Raw genomic sequence first — 17749 nt, 5'->3', positions numbered from 1 at the left:
TGACCCCACGTGTCAGCGCAGGACGTTTTTCTACTACTAAAACACGATGTCCTGCACCCTAACAGAGGGTCGGAAGATAAATTTGTACTGGCATTGGACATCAAAAAGGCCTTCGACAGCATCTCCCACCACGCTATTCTGGAGGGACTGGAAGCGGTGAACTGCGGAACGCGAATTTATAACTACGTGCGCTCGTTCCTCAGCCACCGCACCGCCACAATCGGATTAGGCTCCACGAGGTCCGACACCTTCAACTGTCCCGACAGACGTACCCCTCAGGGAGCTATACTCTCTCCACTGCTTTTCAATGTAGGGATGAGAAAGCTAGCCCTGGAGCTAGATAAACACCCGAATCTCGGTTGTGCGATATATGCCGATGATATTACGTTCTGGGCTCACCAGGGGTCCTACGGGGACAAGCAAGAAACCCTTCAAAAGGCCATAGACGCAGTCGTGGAATATGCGAGGGCGGCGGACATGGTATGCGCACCCGAAAAATCGGAATTCATTCGGGTGCGTGCGAAATACGCAAGAAAGAAGGACTGGGTGCCGCTCACTCTGACTCTCGACGGGGCGCCAATTCGTGAAGTGGAGACACTCAGAATATTGGGGATGTGGATACAGCAGAATGCTGGAACATCTCACACCCTACAAAAACTAAAGGCGGTCACAGGAAACGTGGCCAGAATGATAAGGAGAGTGGCAAGAAGCAGAGACAGCCTAACTGAGGGAGAGACCATCAGCCTGGTTCACGCATTCGTAATTAGCCGACTCACATATGCCCTTACATATCAGGCCTTGACAAGCCAAGAGACTAAACAGGCAAACGCAATAATAAGAAAAGCCTTCAAAGCCGCCCTTGGTCTTCCCGAATGCGCTAGCACAGAGAGATTCGAGGGACTGGGCCTGCACAATACTTTTGACGAGTACGCAGTCGCGACGTTATATGCCCAGAAAGAACGACTTTGTTCTTCAACTCAGGGCAGGGAAGTATTGGCGAGGTTAGGCTTTCCCCTGAGACCCCAGTATTGCGGAGAGGAAACGGCACAGATAGACCGAAATGTTCGATCGCACATCGCGGTGGCCCCAATTCACAAAAACATGCACCCCAAGTACCATCCCGGACGACGCAGACCCTTCACAAACGTTTCGGCATGGGACCGGGGGTGTATTATACGGATGCCAGTCGAGCCAGCTCAGACACTTTCACCATAGTTTCTACATGCAACAACAACATAACAACGGCATCCTTCAAAACCGCCTCGGCATGCGTGGCAGAGGCTGCAGCCATCGCCTTGGCCATTCAGGACGCCGAGCGCCAAACCAATTCGGCTGTCATATTATCCGACTCACAAGCGGCTTGCCGCCTGTTTTTACAAGGAACGGCACCCAAATCAGTAATCAAAATTTTAGGCACTGAACTAGAGGGGCACCACACTATCGTCTGGTGTCCGGCACACGAGCGACTGGCAGGAAACGCTAGGGCAGACCGTATTGCTCGAGGTTTGAACGTCCGAGCAACGGTATGGCCTAGCGACGACCTTCCACCGAATTCTCGTGACATCCTCCTACAGCAAAGGCAGGAGCGGAGACGTTTTGGACATCCTCACTGCGATTTAAACAGCCAACAGGAGAGGAACTGGCGTCGTATTCAGAAGAATACATACCCCAACCTGCACCACCTGCACAGAATACACCCCACAAGGTTCACTGACGAGTGCCCGTGGTGCACAGACACACCCACACTAAAACACATCACATGGGAGTGTCCCAGGAGGCCTCCGCACATAGACAGTCCCATATTACACGAACATCCACTAATGAGGAATAGGCAGTCGGAGGCATGGCTTGCGGACGAGGGTCGGGAGAGCCAGTTGGCTCTTCTGGACCAAGCCCAGCGAGCCGCTCGTGCCAGTGGGGCCCTGGAATAGGGGCTCCAACCATCGTGCCTTCTTTTATTTACATTAATAAAGTTTTACTCTCTCTCTCTCTCCTTGACCTGCACCAAATTCTCGCCTGCCTTCTAAATGAACTTGCGTCGTCACGCCCATAGGTGTCCGCTACCATCACCATGCCGATGGATGCGCACCGTCGGTGCTATGTGAGGTCGATCGCACCTGGTGAATGTCGTCACTTAAAGAGTGCATATCTAGCACCCTGCCCCACACGTAACTCGTTTAGACGGTGGTAATGCGCTGTTTCGCTATATTGATTTATGCTAATGACAGTGTTTGCGTGATGATGTTTTGTGCGGAGAAGATTACTCGTGCGGGTAGTGTGTCTAAAACGCGCAACCGCGTATTGGCAAACACGTTAATGGCAGCTCATTGGATCATATCATAATCACCTGCCACCTCTTTTTCCCTGTATCTCCCACTTCCCCTTACCCTAGTAAAGAGTAGAAGGCTAGAGACACGCTCTCCAGGCCGACATCTAGTCCTTTCTCTTCCCTTTCCCTTCCTCTTCCTCCCGACAGGCATCGTGAGACGGGTTTCGCTGCAGTTTATTCGTGTCCAGGTTCCGTAAACCAAGACAATAGCGTAAGCGAGCATTGCTCATATGATTTTGCCATACTTGCTCAAAGTTTAGGTGAACACCGCTAGACTGGCAAGGAAAAGGGCTCTAACTAGGCCTCTCACTAATGCAGTTACTATTCTGTGTAATGAAAGGAAAAAGAAAAAAAAACGAGAGAACGTTCGAAGTAACAATGGTTACGCTGGTCTAACGAGAATCAGTACGCTTAATTGAGATTACGGCACGAAATGGGGCATTCTTCTGTAGAAATGCAAATCAAGCACTTTCATATAAAAGTTTAACCGCATTAAATTTATTTATCGTGCTGCTGGTGCCATCACTGAAAATGCTGCTCGGTTGATTAAACGGCGTCTTGCTGTACCCATTGTTATACGGGTAGCCATTTATGACAACTATGTGTTAAAAAGTGTCAACGAAAAGATCTCGGTAGTGCTTGTTTTTCTTTGTCATATTGCTTCGGTGCTTGTAAAAAGCCACACCTAATTGTGATTGATAAGGCGAAGTAGCTCATTAAACCGCGTTGGGACAACGTTTTACAACAATGATTCGAGTGTAGTTGATGGAATTTTAAACAGTAACTGCGTGTCTTCAACAGAGTTAACCATGTACGAGTGCTTTTGAACGTGATTGCAATTTCTTGTTGATGTGCTTACATATTCCTGTTTCTTAACCCTTTACTTGCTTCTTGGCTATTTTGTTTGTGCTATCTCTACGGGTTATTTCCTTTTGCTGCAAAGCACAGCTGTGTAAGTAACTGCCGTACACTTCAGCAGTGGTCTTCCCATTAAGAAATTGAAGACATTGCTTCGCGGGTCGTGCTGGGCCTTACGTCAGCCTTTTGTGACAAAAAACACTTAATATTATAGACACTGTGGCGGAACACAAGAATGAAAAAAAGCAGCATAATATGCATAAGTGACAAGGTGTACACAAAGATTTGGACGACTCATGCGCTTTTTAACAATAAAATTTGTGTGCAGAACCAAAGTTCGGTAAGTGAGCTGAAAGAAGAAAGAAAAAATTAATATTACATTAAAGGCTGGTGATATGATTTTATTGCAGGGATATCATATTCTGATCAGCCACCACATGGCAGCGCATGCATCCTCAAGTAAGATGCCGATGATTATTCCAACGGTATTCCAGCACCGGCGGCCATGCTGCGAAAGGTGGAGCCTCGATCAGCCAGGAGGTCATATATGTGTCCACATTCTATAACTCTGCCATCTCCCATGACGACGACTCTGAAAAATAATGGCGGTAACCTGAATTTTCTCACCGGTATCCTGAATTTTCTCAGACTTCGCAACACCAACATCTCTGGTTTATTTTACAGGGACAGCGCGAGACACCATGTTGGTTACTTCAGCGACCACCATTTATGGTTATGAATGCACTGAAGGTATTACGCAAGTAGAGATAGTAACTGCATAAATGTGTTCCGTTGCACGGTATACTGAGTCCATGTTTCTGGTCTGTCGCCTTGTGTATTTGATTCGGTGTTCGAAGTCTGCTATCATGAAAGGGTTCTTTTTCCAAATATCATATGGGGTATGTGTAAGCTGCGTAAGCTAGAGCGACTTTTCTCACTGTTAGCATCCATGACGAAAAATAGTGCGTCACCTATGAAAGAAATATATTAAGTACGCGCAATGTAATTTGATGTAAAATTGTGTATAATACTTTTATGTGACGAAATATGACGTGTATATTGTACAAAATACGGCGGACATCTGAACCTAGTTACCATGAAATGAGCGGAGTACATAATTCCGCGAGCGCAATGCTTGGGCGGCCCAGTACATAAATTGTGCTCACAACAAAAAATCGCACGTCGGCTTTTAGAGGCACAAATTTTTGAGTCATTTGACATGAATCTGCGTTAAGATTAAATTATGGGGTTTAACGAGACAAAACCACCTTCTGATTATGAGGCACGCCGCAGTAGAGGCCTCCGGAAATTTTAACCACCTGGGGTTCTTTAACGTGTACCTTAACCTTAGTACGCGGATGATTTCACATTTCGCCCCAACGAAATGCAGCTGCCGTGGCTGGGATTCGATCACTCGACCTCGTGCTCAGCAGCCCAACACCATAGCCACTGAGCAACCACGGCAGGTAATCTGCGTTCACCGACTGCGGTGGTAGTATACGAAGTGCTTATTTTTCAGAAAAATTTGCCGATCAAGAAGAGTTGCACTTCCCATCATTGGAAGTGAGACGCATTTGGCCGTACTACCTGCGTAACATTCGCTTCGCTGCCTGATGTGTATGAAACGAAGCATAGAGTGCCTGTGTCGAAAGTCTATGGCACTGCTTGCCGGGCACGATATATTCAGCTATTTGGCTACAGCGCCAGCTGTTACGAGTACTTCAGGTGTATTTCAGGCAGTTTATAGCAGTCTTTTTTTCTTCTTAAATTTCAATCTGTATGCTAAAAAGTACCTTGTAGTACCGTCAGACTGTTAAAGTCAACCTAACAATTTATTAAAAAATTAAGATGCTTGCGGTGTCATGAAAAAAGCATCCGCATTTTTTTTCCGTGCCTGATCAAGCAATATCATATGAAAAAAATTGAACATGTTTATTTTTTACCATAGGGCGTAGATTTTCGCAAAACTAATGAAATTATATCAGAGGTATAGTTTATTAGCAGAACATTTAAGTTTTGCACAACTGCTTTGCTTTTCTAGCCACAGATGAAACTTCACTATAGCGTATCCTACAAATACAACTATCGGCTCGTTATAGGTTTCCCGCCCCTAAATTAGCATATTGAGACATGAAGCTCCAGAGCCGTATGTACAAAAATTTTGAAATCACAGGTGTCAAAGCATTTGCATGCTATAATAGCTAAATCTGTTTCTGCTTTCGCTTTTCATAATCTTCTTAAAATATGACCTGCATTAACTAATGTAGAAATGCCAATAAATGTTTAGCATTTTAATTACCAGACTTCCATTCCAATCTATCATATTGGTTGATGTTCTGGTATTTTTTTTCGGTTGAGCCACATTTGCACAAACTACTCGCGGGTATAGTTGATGATGACAGCAGCTCTGCTCATATTGCTTTTTTTGTTAATGTAGTTAACTGGCCACGACACACATTCAAATCCAGAAATCTGCTTTCACCATGAAATACGCACAACAGGTTTACAAAATACACTGATCTAATGAAGGATTGTCTCTCGTAAAATACGTGTGTATGATAACGTCATTGAAACATCATCAGTGCTTTCGTTTTGGAATAAGATCACTTTTCTATTGTTTCCCCTGAGTAATTCGTCTCAACAAAAGCCTCATCAAACAGCCTTTCACTGTGCCTTGAGGAAAAATTGTACACTCGTGCATGTGGTGTCTCTCTGTACAAATGACCGCATATAACTTGGTCATAGTTTGGCGAATGAAAACTCGCTGATTCTTGATTGTGAGAACAGCTGGGATCATCCCAGATGACGCTCATGCACGTACATGGCAATAGGCAACGATGCATTTGCCGTGAATTTCTCGCACTCAGAGCTACAACCCGTTCGCAGTTATTCTCTTGATTGCTCCAAGATTCTCACGTGCATGCCATCTTCAGAAATGACGATCATATGCAGAATTGATTGACTGGAGCCACGTGTTCCGATATATGAACCAGTGCACAGATGCACTGGTTCATATGTCACTGGTTCTGTTAACCGGTATGCACAGATAACCTGTGCATACCGGTTAACAGAGCTTCTCTAGGGCAAATGGCGCATGCAGTGAGGCTCGTTTTAATTCCTGTTTTCAACTGCGATAATTTTAGTTGTTACTCAAAGTCCGCAATGCGACCACAGTTTTAGAATGGTCCACGAGAAAGAAAATGCGCGGGATTAGTGAAACCATGCAGCTTTGAACGACTTACACAGAATGCCCGATTGAAAGTTTGCTTGAGCGTTCAAAAGCAGGCGATGCTCTTACCGGTCATAATCGAGAATTGTGTCGATGCGGTGTGCTATGGTGATTAGTGTACAATGGGAAAAGCTTTCCCGAAGAGTCGCCTGCACCCGGCGATCTGTTTCCTGGTCCATCTGTGAAGTGGCTTCATCGAGCACTAGAATCTTTGTACCTCGAAGCAAGGCCCGAGCGAACGACACCAGCTGTCTCTGGCCGGCACTGCAATCGAGAAAGTTTAAAAGAAAAAAATAAAGTTCCAGAAGGGGACACGCGCGTCCTGAGAAATGCCCGCAAACTGTGACTGAAAATTTTTTCCGTAAAATAAAGTCACGGTGCCACCATATGTTATCACATTGTTCAGCGGCCTTGTGTTGGCTATACAAACACCTAAACCAAGGAATAAGGCAGAAGCAGAGCACCATTTAAGCGATAGTAGCCTGTTTTTTGTGACGCGTTGTAGACGTAAATTTTTCATTGCTATCGCAATGAGGCAATTTCAAATAAATGCAGTTTTACGATACGTTATGCGCCGGTGTGGGCAACGAATACAAATCGGGCTTTTCAAATTGACAGTTCTGCTCGTTACAAGCGCCAAGTTCATGAGTTTATTTCCCGGAAAGTGTACAGACGTTCTAAAACACCTGTAATGGAGGACATGAAGAATGGCTGTGCGTTGAGTGGCCCTATACTTCTCTGACTGATCAAAAACTAGAATGGCAGCACAGCAGAAGAGATTTACTGCACTGGAAAGAAATTCATCCAGACATCAAACGTGCCATTCAGAGGCCAAGCAAATACTTGCTACACCAAAATATCGATACATCGTGCTGTGTCAGCAGCACGGAATACGAAAAGAAAAGCCCATCTAATTATAATTTTCCTTAGGCACATTGCAAGCCCCATTATAGAAAGTCATAAACAGGGGTGGGTGTGGGAAGGGGAAAGGGTGATTAGGGGAATCTTCGGGTCCCCATTACCAATGAGACCTCTGCCAGTGGACATCATTGAATCTTGTATCAGCTGAGGAGTTTGTGGAGTTTGCGCAGCTTGAGGAGTTAATGGGAATATCAGTTTGAGGAGTGCTTGAGAATATATTATTTAAAAAAAGAAAACGCCACTCTTTTCGATGAATAACTTTACCGAAAGAAAAGCCCCCGAGTATTAAGCATGTCGCAGTCGCTTGTGGTGAGCCCTAATGCTGGGCGTCAGTTTCAGTGCGAGTAAAGCAGAAGAAGTGGGAATACGCGAGATAGGCTTTTCAAATGGTCTCATGCTCGCAACGCTTTTTTTGCCTATGTTCAGCATAAATCAAGATATGGTATCTATATGTGAAACGTTATCTGTAACTGAATGCACCATGCAGTGTCATAATTTGTTGTAAATGTAATCCAAACAACATGCATACCGCTGCATAATTTAGCGACAATTTGTTACCTAATTATGCAGTGTTACGCAATACAAAGTACTTTTATGTCAAACCTGACGTACGTTCTTGAAGCTTGCCCGCACAAATCAAGACTATGAAATCATTCGACACCATTGTACCAAATACGATCGGCTATTCTCAGCAGAAGGTTTGGTAGCGTGGTACGGATAGGAATTGACAAACCGCGGTTTAATTTATATTGCCCCTCTCCTGGTTTGGCCGTGTTGAGCTGACGAGCGCAGTGCATACAATTTGTGCTAAAGACCGTATCTGCTACGTATTACATCACCACGCGCCACTGAAGGAGCCGAAATTTCGAATTGTAGACCGTTTGCATCTACTGGCGAGCTCCACGCTACCAGCCGGAGAGGTTACGTATGTGCGCAAGTGTGCCTGCGTACATGTCTGCGCTGTGACGTCGCTGCGCAATTTCGAGCTTCAATAGGCGAATGGAAGCTTAGACAAATAATAAAACCCACAAACCTAATTTCTGCTTGTTTTTCTTTAGCTTCGTGCAATAGCACGAGAGATGTACTTCCGTTTCGTCTGATTGTTCCCATATCGTTCAGTCGCGCGCACAGATGACTGTGTCATTTTCTAATGTGTTCCAGCGCGTGATCACGGATCACGGGGCCCTATAACATAAAACTATTCCAATCTCCTGGCGTCACATTTAAGTAACCGCCGTCACAAGCATCGGGCGGTGACCCGCAGCGTTGCCTGAAGCGCCCAATCAAGTGCTCTCCTCATATATAGAAGGTGGCTTTTGTTTGCTTTCAAAATGATTAACATTCCCTACATTGAGCGGTTTTTCTGATCGAATTGGCTGGCAAGAGGTGAAGAGCACGCTCAAGTGCATAAAGTTTCAATGGGGCCGAGCCAGCGCACTGAAAATAGATAACCGGATGAAGAGTGTGGTGTTGGTATCTGCGATTGATTCGCTTTCCCTTACTTTGCGTGCCGAGGCTTTCTTAAAATTGCGGCGGCGTGCAACGCAGTGTTTAAAACTCCGCTAAGACGGATCCTCATCAAAGAAGAGTTGGCAAAGCGATGTCGTACTCGTGCCGAAAGGGCTCGATAACGTTATATGGCCAAGCAAAAAAGTTTTGTTATACGCAAATAAACCCATGCTCTCCAGCAGGTGCGAGTAGCCAGTGTCTGAGCGATCTGCAGAAGCCATCTTTTGTTCTCTTCAAAACGGGGTAGTCTCCGGCTATTAAATATGTGTAATTTTGTCCGGCATATTAATGCATCTTTAGCGTACACGTCACTCGGAAGCAGTGCGTTTTCCCTGTTTTGTGACGTCGAGTGACAGACAGGTGAAGTGGCTGCAGCCTGAAACCTTTCGACCAATAGCAGAGGGTTAGTGGTGAAAAGGCGTTGAATCAGAAATAATTATTTTTCTTTTGTTCGGCAGAATCATGCATAATCACTGCATGCACGTCACGTCAGATTGGGGGCTATCGGGGGTTTTCGTGACGTCGCATGACGAACAGGTGAAGTGGGGGTGTCCCACAAAAGTTTTAGACATATCGCGGTGCGCTCATTGCAAAGTTGGAATAAAAAAGTTTGGAATAGCTTTACGTTATAGCGCCCAGGCTCTGTGACTCGCTTGTATCTGTCGCATTGTTCGTATAGCGCCGACTTATACTGCTAGTCAGGTGTTCTCATGCACAGCGCGGAAAATCGTGTGCTGACGAAACGAGACAAATGCAACCACTCGCTCAAAAAAGACCGTCAGCGGAAGTGCGCAGCGCAACAAAAAAGCGAGGCGAGAAATGAAGAGGTGGGGCCTGTGACGTTTGCGTCACGTGATTCTCGAGCTGCTGAATGGGAGAGCACAGGAAATAAATTTTGATTGTGGAGGCTGGACGTGGCACGCGCAGAGAGTGTCTATGTTGACGATGATGCTCGTCTTCTGAAATCAAGTGTTTGCGGCACATAAATACTTCTATTTCGGCTATTAATGAACCAATTTGAAGAATGTCTTGCGGGAGAATGCTCCCAAGACGTCGCGCAACAACTTGCAGCGCATACTCAAAATTTTAAGTGTTGCCTCGCGAGGGCCCATTTAACATTTGTTTCAGTATACCTCTTTTTCAAGCGCAACTTATTGTGTGTACTGGGTTCGCATGCATTTTACTGCATCATATTTAAATTTCACGATGTGCTTTTCCACCAAGACCCCAACAGCTGAGCTACCAGAACTTGCAGTTCCATCGACTGCGAGGGGTGGAAACACCGACAGATATCTCAAGTGCTGTAGATGCGACTCCTCCAATACAAACAATAAAAACCTGATGCATATCAAAGAAGTACACGTCACTCGCACAATTAGACGGTTAGATAATCTATGATCAAGTGTGCCACAAAATAGTTTTTGGGTGTACACGCTTTTTACAATGCATCCGCATAGTTCGAACACGATAAACTGTTTTGGCCCTTATGTGAGTTGTAGTTATATAAAGAGTGAAAATGCATGTTAACGGAGTGTTTCTGGCTTCTGATTTTCCAGTATGTTGGAGTAATTGATGTAGTAATGATCATTACTTCCATAAGGGAAATCTTTATAACCTTATATACCTGTGAGTAATCCGGATAACCGATCAGTAGCTTGCATCTTTCACACGTACCTTAGGTTTTCTGCCTTTTCTGCTATTAGAAAAGAAAGGCCGCTGGGGTTGCTCCTAGTGAATTCTTCGAGCCCCACTTTCTGCAAGGCACCCCAAAGCTCAGAATCGGGCATGCGACCTTGAGGATCCAAAGTTTCGCGTAGAGTACCGCAGAACAAGGATGGGTCCTGTGAAAAAATGAGATATATTGTTTTAATTATAGATATTGACTTTGGCTTCACCACCGCTATCATTATCAGTTTAGACTTTTATATTCTCCTCCGGCAATTTTTCAATACCCTTGTTCTAAAGACGGTTGCGTAAAGGCTGGTTGGTCCTCAGTAATGGATGCGAAGCTGCGCTGCATTGCTCTGACAACACACATGCGACGGAACACAATGACACACACGATGAACCGGAGACTGACAATTGTTTTATTCACAGTTCCACGAAAATGTCCACGAAAGGCAACAACGATATGGAATACAAATTGGATTGGACAAACATTATTAAAGGTCCTGCAGGGACGCACGTCAGCGTGCAGTGGGCGTCTCCCACGCAGAGACCGACAGGGAGGACTTGGTGGCCGCTGTGCGAGCCTGCTGGACGACCCATTGCTGGTTTTGTAGTAGCGGCCTTCGCAGGGTCTCCTCCCACTTGTCCGAGATAGAATCGGGCGGAGCGTTTCTGCACTCCAAGAGCACTTGTGCAAGTGTCGCCATGTGCTCGCAGCTGGGGCACGCATCATCAGGGTAGACGTCTGGGTCGATGATGTGTAACGTGGCGGGGTTGGGATAGGTATGTGTCTGTAACAAGTGTAGCGTTAGCGCCTGCGGCCTTTCAGTTTGGGGTGCGGGGGCCAAAAGAGACTTCGTTCCAAGTAAAAGTGTTTAGTGGTTTCATTGTACGTTACTGGGACGTCCCTGTTCACCTCCGACTAATCGAGATGCGGTTGCCTGGGGGTGACGGCGCGGTAGGTTACCGCGCGCATCGTGGTGGGCTGTGTCATTGAGGGTGGGCCCGGGATGCGACCCAGGTGGGCGTCAAACCAGATGACGGTGTGCTGCCTGAGGATGCTCGGATCAGCGCCGCGGAGGACGTGTAACATCTGGTTGTCGACGACTCCTCTCTCGACCGCTTTGATGGCTGCTCTCGAGTCACTGAATATTATCTTTCGCTCGTCTTCGAGCATTTACAGGGTCATTGCCTCCTGCTCCACCCTCTCGGGGTCACGTGTGAGTATCGTGGTGGCATTTAGGTTCCGCTGCGAGAACGAGAATGCTACCGCGGTGAAGGCTCGATTGCAGCGGTAGGCGGTGGCGTGCATGAAACGACATCGTGTCGCTTTCTTTATGCGTTTGAGGAATGCGGTCGCCCGGGCTAGGCGCCTGCCGTGATTGTGTTCCGGTTGTACGTTTCAAGGAATGGGTGCGATCATGATCAGATCGCTGAGATCGTGGGGAACCGGCGTAAACTCCGGTGGATCCTGGGTGTTCATTGGGAAGTTGCCAAGCTCGTGCAAGATGTGGCGACCCATCTTGGTCGTCGTCAGTCGTATCGTCTATGCTCTCTCCTGAGCCTCAGTGATCTCTTCGAGCGCATTGTGCATCCGAGCTCGAGGAGTCGATACGTCGGCGTGATCAGGAGCCCGAGGGCGCGCTTTACTACGATTCGGATGAGTACATTGAGCTTGTCACGCTCCGATTGTATCCACTTGTGCATTGCTGCGACGTAGGTAAAGTAACATAGAACTAACGCGTGTACGAGACGCAGCAGAGTGTCTTTTTTGAGGCAATGGTGACGGTTCACCAATCTGCGTACGAGTCGTATCGCGTTGTCCGTCTTTGTCGTCAGCTTGTGGAAAGTTTTGAATGTTTATGCACCCGCCTCGATTATAATTCCCAGTACTCGGATAGAATCGACCCTGGGAAGATGGCGACCGTCTCTGATGGGGAAGGTGATGTTGCGCTCTGTCGGGGGTTCCCACCCCTTAGGCTTATTGCCTTGTCGTATTGGACAGTACAGCAACAGCTCCGGTTTGGTGGAGGAGCACTTCAGGCCCGTGTGCTCGAGGTAGGACTCGGTGGTTTTGACTGCCTCCTGCAGAGCGGATTCGATAAAGCCGTCCTGCCCCACGGAGCACCAGATGGTGATGCCGTCCACATATACAGTATAGTTGAGGCGTTGTATGTTCGAGAGGCGTTCGGAGAGGCCGATCATCACAAGGTTGCACAGCTTCGGCGAGAGGGCGGAGCGCTGGGGGGTGCCATGATGTCCGAGCTCGACTTCTTCCGACGTGAGGTCTCCGGCACGGAGCACGGCCTTGCAACGGGTTAGAAAGGAGCGGACGAACTCGTAGAACCGGCGCCCAAATCCTATGCGCGCGATCTCCTTCAGTATTGCCGATTGCTCGATGTTATCGAACGCCATCTCCCACTCGAGGCCGAGTATGGCGTGGGTGCCTCAAGTGGCCCCGGCGTCTATGATCTGGTGTTTCAGGAGAAGCATCGTATCCTGCATCGAGAGCCCGGGTCGAAGCCGATCCTGCGGTGTGTGAAACAGTCTTGGTCTACGAGATACCGGCCGACTCTGTTGAGTACGACATGCTCGGCCACCTCACCTACGCACTACGTGAGCGAGATGGGGCGAAGGTTATAGACGCCAGGCTCCTTGCCCGGTTTGGGAATGAGGATAGTCTTGGCGAGTTCCCAGGCGCCAGGTACAGGAACACAGATCTTTCTGTACAATTAGTGTTGCTGTTTTGTTTTGGCCTAGCATTAGGAACGTAATTTCCATTGTAATTTAGTTAAGCATGTGTATGTAGTGTTTCTTCGTGTGTGTCTGGTCAGAGCCACCCAGAGCATATTCGCATCGATAACCCTAGTTCTGCGCTTGTTCGCATGATCCTGGTCCTGCATAGTTCCTAATCGCATCTTAAGACCTCGGCTGCTCTCTTTGAGTGTGTTTTCCATGAATATCCAGAATTCTATTTATACTAATTAATCCTTTATGTGCCAGCAACAATAAAATATGCATTCATGAAACACCTTTTAATGCAGGAGCATTAAGTGTGTCAAAGTGGAAAAATGTTTATGCGTGTGAAGTCTACCTAGACAGTCAAGTCGTAGAGCTATATATAACTGTGTCCAAATTATCATGAAGCAAGATTTAAAAATATACAAATGCCACGTAGCTGCACCGAACCAAAGTAATGTTATGTGTCGTCGGCTTGAAATTACTCAGACTATTTTTTGCATTCCGAATAATTACACAATTAGTCTAAATTATTTACTCTACTTCTCATATATTATAGTTAAACGAAAAAGTCTCAAGGGGAAAATTGTAGAGCAACATGAAAAACACTCGATATAGCCTTCTGCTGCTCAATACGTGCTACATAAATATGGTTTTCCGAGCGTGAAAGAAGCCCGCGAATACACGAAAAAATTGCCGCGCGACTGGTCACTTGAGGCACTTTGCATGTGTTCGCGGGGTGATTGTTTTGATAATTGGATGGTTGTTTTGTCCTTGTTATTTGTTGCAACGTATGCTGTTCTGTATGTTGTATGCGTGATTCCAAAGAATGTGTGCCGTTTTAGTAATGGTTTTAGGCACGAAAAATAGGACGCAGACAACATAAAAAAGACATGGACAGGCACATTTGTTTAATTCGTTCAATTTATTCAACATTTACTCTGTTGTCCGCGTCTTATTTTTTTGCGCCTAAAACCATTTCTAAACCAACTTTCCCAGCAGCAGTCGTTAGTAAATCTAAGCGCGGTCTGTTTTGCTTTGCTGACGGCTTGAAGCCTCTGGCTTAGGGAGCACGAGCCCCTGCGCCTTGGCCTGTACGGCCGCCGGGATCAGCCCACATTCTTGCTGACGGAGGCAGACACGAAAAATGCAACCAACTAAAGGCTCACAGCTTCGCTGTAAAAGAAAAAAATATGTCGCTTCTTCTGCCTTACCTGTGGTATGATTGCTATAGCCGAGCGCAGCCTCTTAAGTGGCACATCGTAGATATCTGTGCCGTCGATAGTGATCGCACCGGATGTCCTTTGAATCATTCGCAAAAGCGCTAGCACAAGTGACGACTTTCCAGCACCTGTTCTTCCCACGACAGCCACCTGGGATGTATGGACATGGGTATATGCTATTAAAATCTTGCTTGAAAAAAAATGAAAAAACAAGTACACAAATCTTAGCCTGCCAAACGCTCATTTGTCGAATTTTGAAATTGTTTGTTCAATGTTATTTGTGAAGCATCTTGAATTGTGCACCACATATATATGTTTCTAGTAGTGGCGGCGGATGTGGACACTATCGCCAACCGAAACAAGCTATTGGAACGAGCTCATAAGAGCTCACGCTGTAACAATCAACACGTAGCATTTATGTTCGTGCACTCAATTTCCATGTTCAACTCTACTTATTGCAAACCACACAAATCATCTTAAAGTGGCAGCTTGTGCGCTTAGCACAGTATTTTGAATAGGAACTTGTAAAGCGACGGCCCTATTATAACATCTATACTTTACGGTAAGACAGGACAAGTGCCAAAATAATTTGCGGCCGTTACACCCACAAAACGTTTCAAAGAGTCTACTGAATATGGTTTGCTCACAGCTTACATCACGGTTAGGACAAGAGATCTGGAACACTCCGTAGAACTTTTTTTGTGGACCTCAGTTACACTGTTGCTCCTCAGCGGCAGTGACTATCGACTCAACATCGAGATGCGTGGCCAAACGATGCTGCCGATGGACAGCCGGTGCAGTGTCGTAGTGGAGAATGGCGCAGACGTGTTTTATAGCAAGTGCTGATTGCATCTCCTGTGCCGATGCGGATGGTGAGTTGCAGCACATTTCTAGGGCGTACTGATCCCCAATAAAGGTTCTAAATATGGATAAGGTGCCTCAAGCACCTGGTCCCTGTTTATAACCTTAATGCCTCAAGTCGTACTACATCAGTCAGCCCCCTTCTTGATTTTTTGATGGCAAATAAAAAATTGCACAATTTGGTCTGCGTCGACAGTTTGATCGTAACCTTCCTATTGAGTATAAATTCAGCCCCACGTAGCCTGTTATCTTGACAATATTATGTGAATTTACGCAAAAGCTGTTGCGCTGAGTAAGTCTTATCGGGTGGGGCACTTCTGAGCAAGGGTGCAGAGGAAAGCTTTGTAGTGATTGGAATTTCGTGATATGCTATAAGATATTGTGCATGCAAAATTATGCTCGTGAGAGCGTCAGGTCAGAAATGATAATGTAAAGCTCCGTCCTTTAAACTGGTTATCTTGGCAAACATACTGATTGACTCAGTTACAATAGGACAATATGGCTTCCTTAAGATCGCTTATAGTGTCCCTATGCATACTCTCACGTGCACTCACTGTTAACGCTCTCCCTCTTTTCCTTTTTTCTATTCCCCTTTCCGTTACCCTCAGTCTAGGGTCGTAAACCGGACACTCATCTGGTTGACTTCCTTCCCTTTCCTATCCTTGCTTTCTCTCTCTCTCTCTCCCCTACTTGTCGCCATTTAGTAACCTTGTTGAATTTCAACCCCACCTGTAACACGGCGTTACATTTACCTAACAAATATACGAAATCGCTCATCTAGGTCTATCAAGACGAAGGCTATAGAGAGTAACGCCTTTGTAATGACCACATTTAGGCATTCGCGCGAAGTTGCACTGGATGGCACTTGGAAACACACGTGGACGTAGCTCTGTTTTAGCTTTATTTTGCACACAGTAGAACCAAAAGTCCGCACCTTCTCTCCGGCGTTTGCCTCGAAGCAGATGTCCTTTAGAGCATCTTCTACGACGCCAGGCCGGTAGGATGCACTGAAGTTCTGGAATTTCACGACACCCTGACTGGGCCACAAACCGTCGTAAGGTTCCAGGAAGAGCCGTGCGTTCGGCATGTCTAGTTTACCCGAAGGGAGCAGTATGTCGCACGAAGTATCCTGCACAAAAACCAGACATATTTGAAGATTTGTACAAAGCGTTATACCACCTATGGCAAAAAATATTGTGGTACAAATTGTACGTTAATCGCTTATTTTATTACACCGCGTAGTAGGGCAGTCAGCTTTAGTCATTTAAGTAAACATTTTTTTTTAGAAAAAGTTGCCCTTTTCTTAATCACCGAGAAAGTTGAAAGCTCTAACTTAGCTAAGAACAAGTGTGTTTCATCGGGAAATGGTTCCTATCAACAACCGCATAATTATAAAAGAAACTTTTTTTACTGACTCAGTTCCTTTCTTAAATTGTCTTTTTTTTTTACAGCGCCAGCTACTAGCCCTTTTAAGTCGCATCTTCTTGCTTGGTCAGTCACATAAAAATTTCCACATCGTTTCTTTATTCAATGTAAGCATCTAGGCAAACGAGTTTGAGAAACAGCGCTTCTTCGCAATATATAAACATCTCGGACAATCTGTCAACATATGACAGGAAAAGAATTGTCAGCGAGAAAATAAATCATCATCCAGAATCAATGTGCATTTGGAATCTACGAGAAGCGATACATTCGTGGAGCAGGTGATTAAACACCGTGAGACCGCTCATCTTCTGCACCACGTTTTGCAGTAAAGCAATTGAGTGTTTGCTCAGCAGGACGTAGGCAACACCCAGCAGGCCACCAACGTTACCCACAAACCGCGCCTTTCCCTGACTCTGCAACCAGCCCAGCTTTCGCCACGCTATCTACACGATCGGCACAGTTCGCTAGTCCTCCTTCTCTGAGATTGGCCCGTTTTACTCGGCAAGAAACAGGTGAAGTAGCAGGCGCGCCAATCTCGGGGAATGAAAGCGGAGAGGGATTCGATTTAAAACAAGAATTATGCATCGGAATTCGTATATCTATTGCATTGAGAATATTTGCATACGTTTAATCATTTAGCTGTGCAATTTTGTGGGCAACCGAACTACGCACCAGCACGCGTGTAGGGGTAGCACCTATGGCTATATATATATATATATATATATATATATATATATATATATATATATATATATATATATATATATATATATAAGCCAACGAAATATATCAGTGGCCTTGTGTGTGTGAGCTACTCAGCTGGAACATTAACAGCAGCAGCACTCTGCGGCCACGTTCATCAAGGTCCGGGAGTGTTTGCAAAACAAACCTTGATTTTTATATGCCAGGTAATAAAATCCCAAACTGAGCAGTGTATGGCGGGAAGGGCCGCCATCTACCCCACAAACCGCGCATTTCGCTGACTCT

At 45.9% G+C, this 17749-nt stretch overlaps 1 protein-coding gene across 1 annotated transcript in view; it reads right to left on the bottom strand.

The window, feature by feature from the left end:
• Positions 1-3661: 3661 nt before the first annotated feature.
• Positions 3662-17749, bottom strand: part of LOC135899742 (ATP-binding cassette sub-family C member 3-like) — a 36447-nt gene continuing 22359 nt past the window's right edge. The window contains exons 5-9 of the mRNA XM_065429071.2: positions 16272-16466; positions 14468-14626; positions 10521-10687; positions 6486-6680; positions 3662-3779 (exon numbers count right to left, since the gene is read on the bottom strand). Coding sequence (XP_065285143.2) covers positions 3662-3779; positions 6486-6680; positions 10521-10687; positions 14468-14626; positions 16272-16466 — 834 coding nt within the window. The remainder of the gene's footprint in view (positions 3780-6485; positions 6681-10520; positions 10688-14467; positions 14627-16271; positions 16467-17749) is intronic.

Source organism: Dermacentor albipictus, chromosome 5, assembly GCF_038994185.2.
Source record: "Dermacentor albipictus isolate Rhodes 1998 colony chromosome 5, USDA_Dalb.pri_finalv2, whole genome shotgun sequence".
Classification (NCBI taxonomy): Eukaryota; Metazoa; Arthropoda; class Arachnida; order Ixodida; family Ixodidae; genus Dermacentor; species Dermacentor albipictus.
The sequence above is the reverse complement of the archived record's forward strand: the minus strand, read 5'-3'. Positions and strand labels throughout refer to the sequence as shown.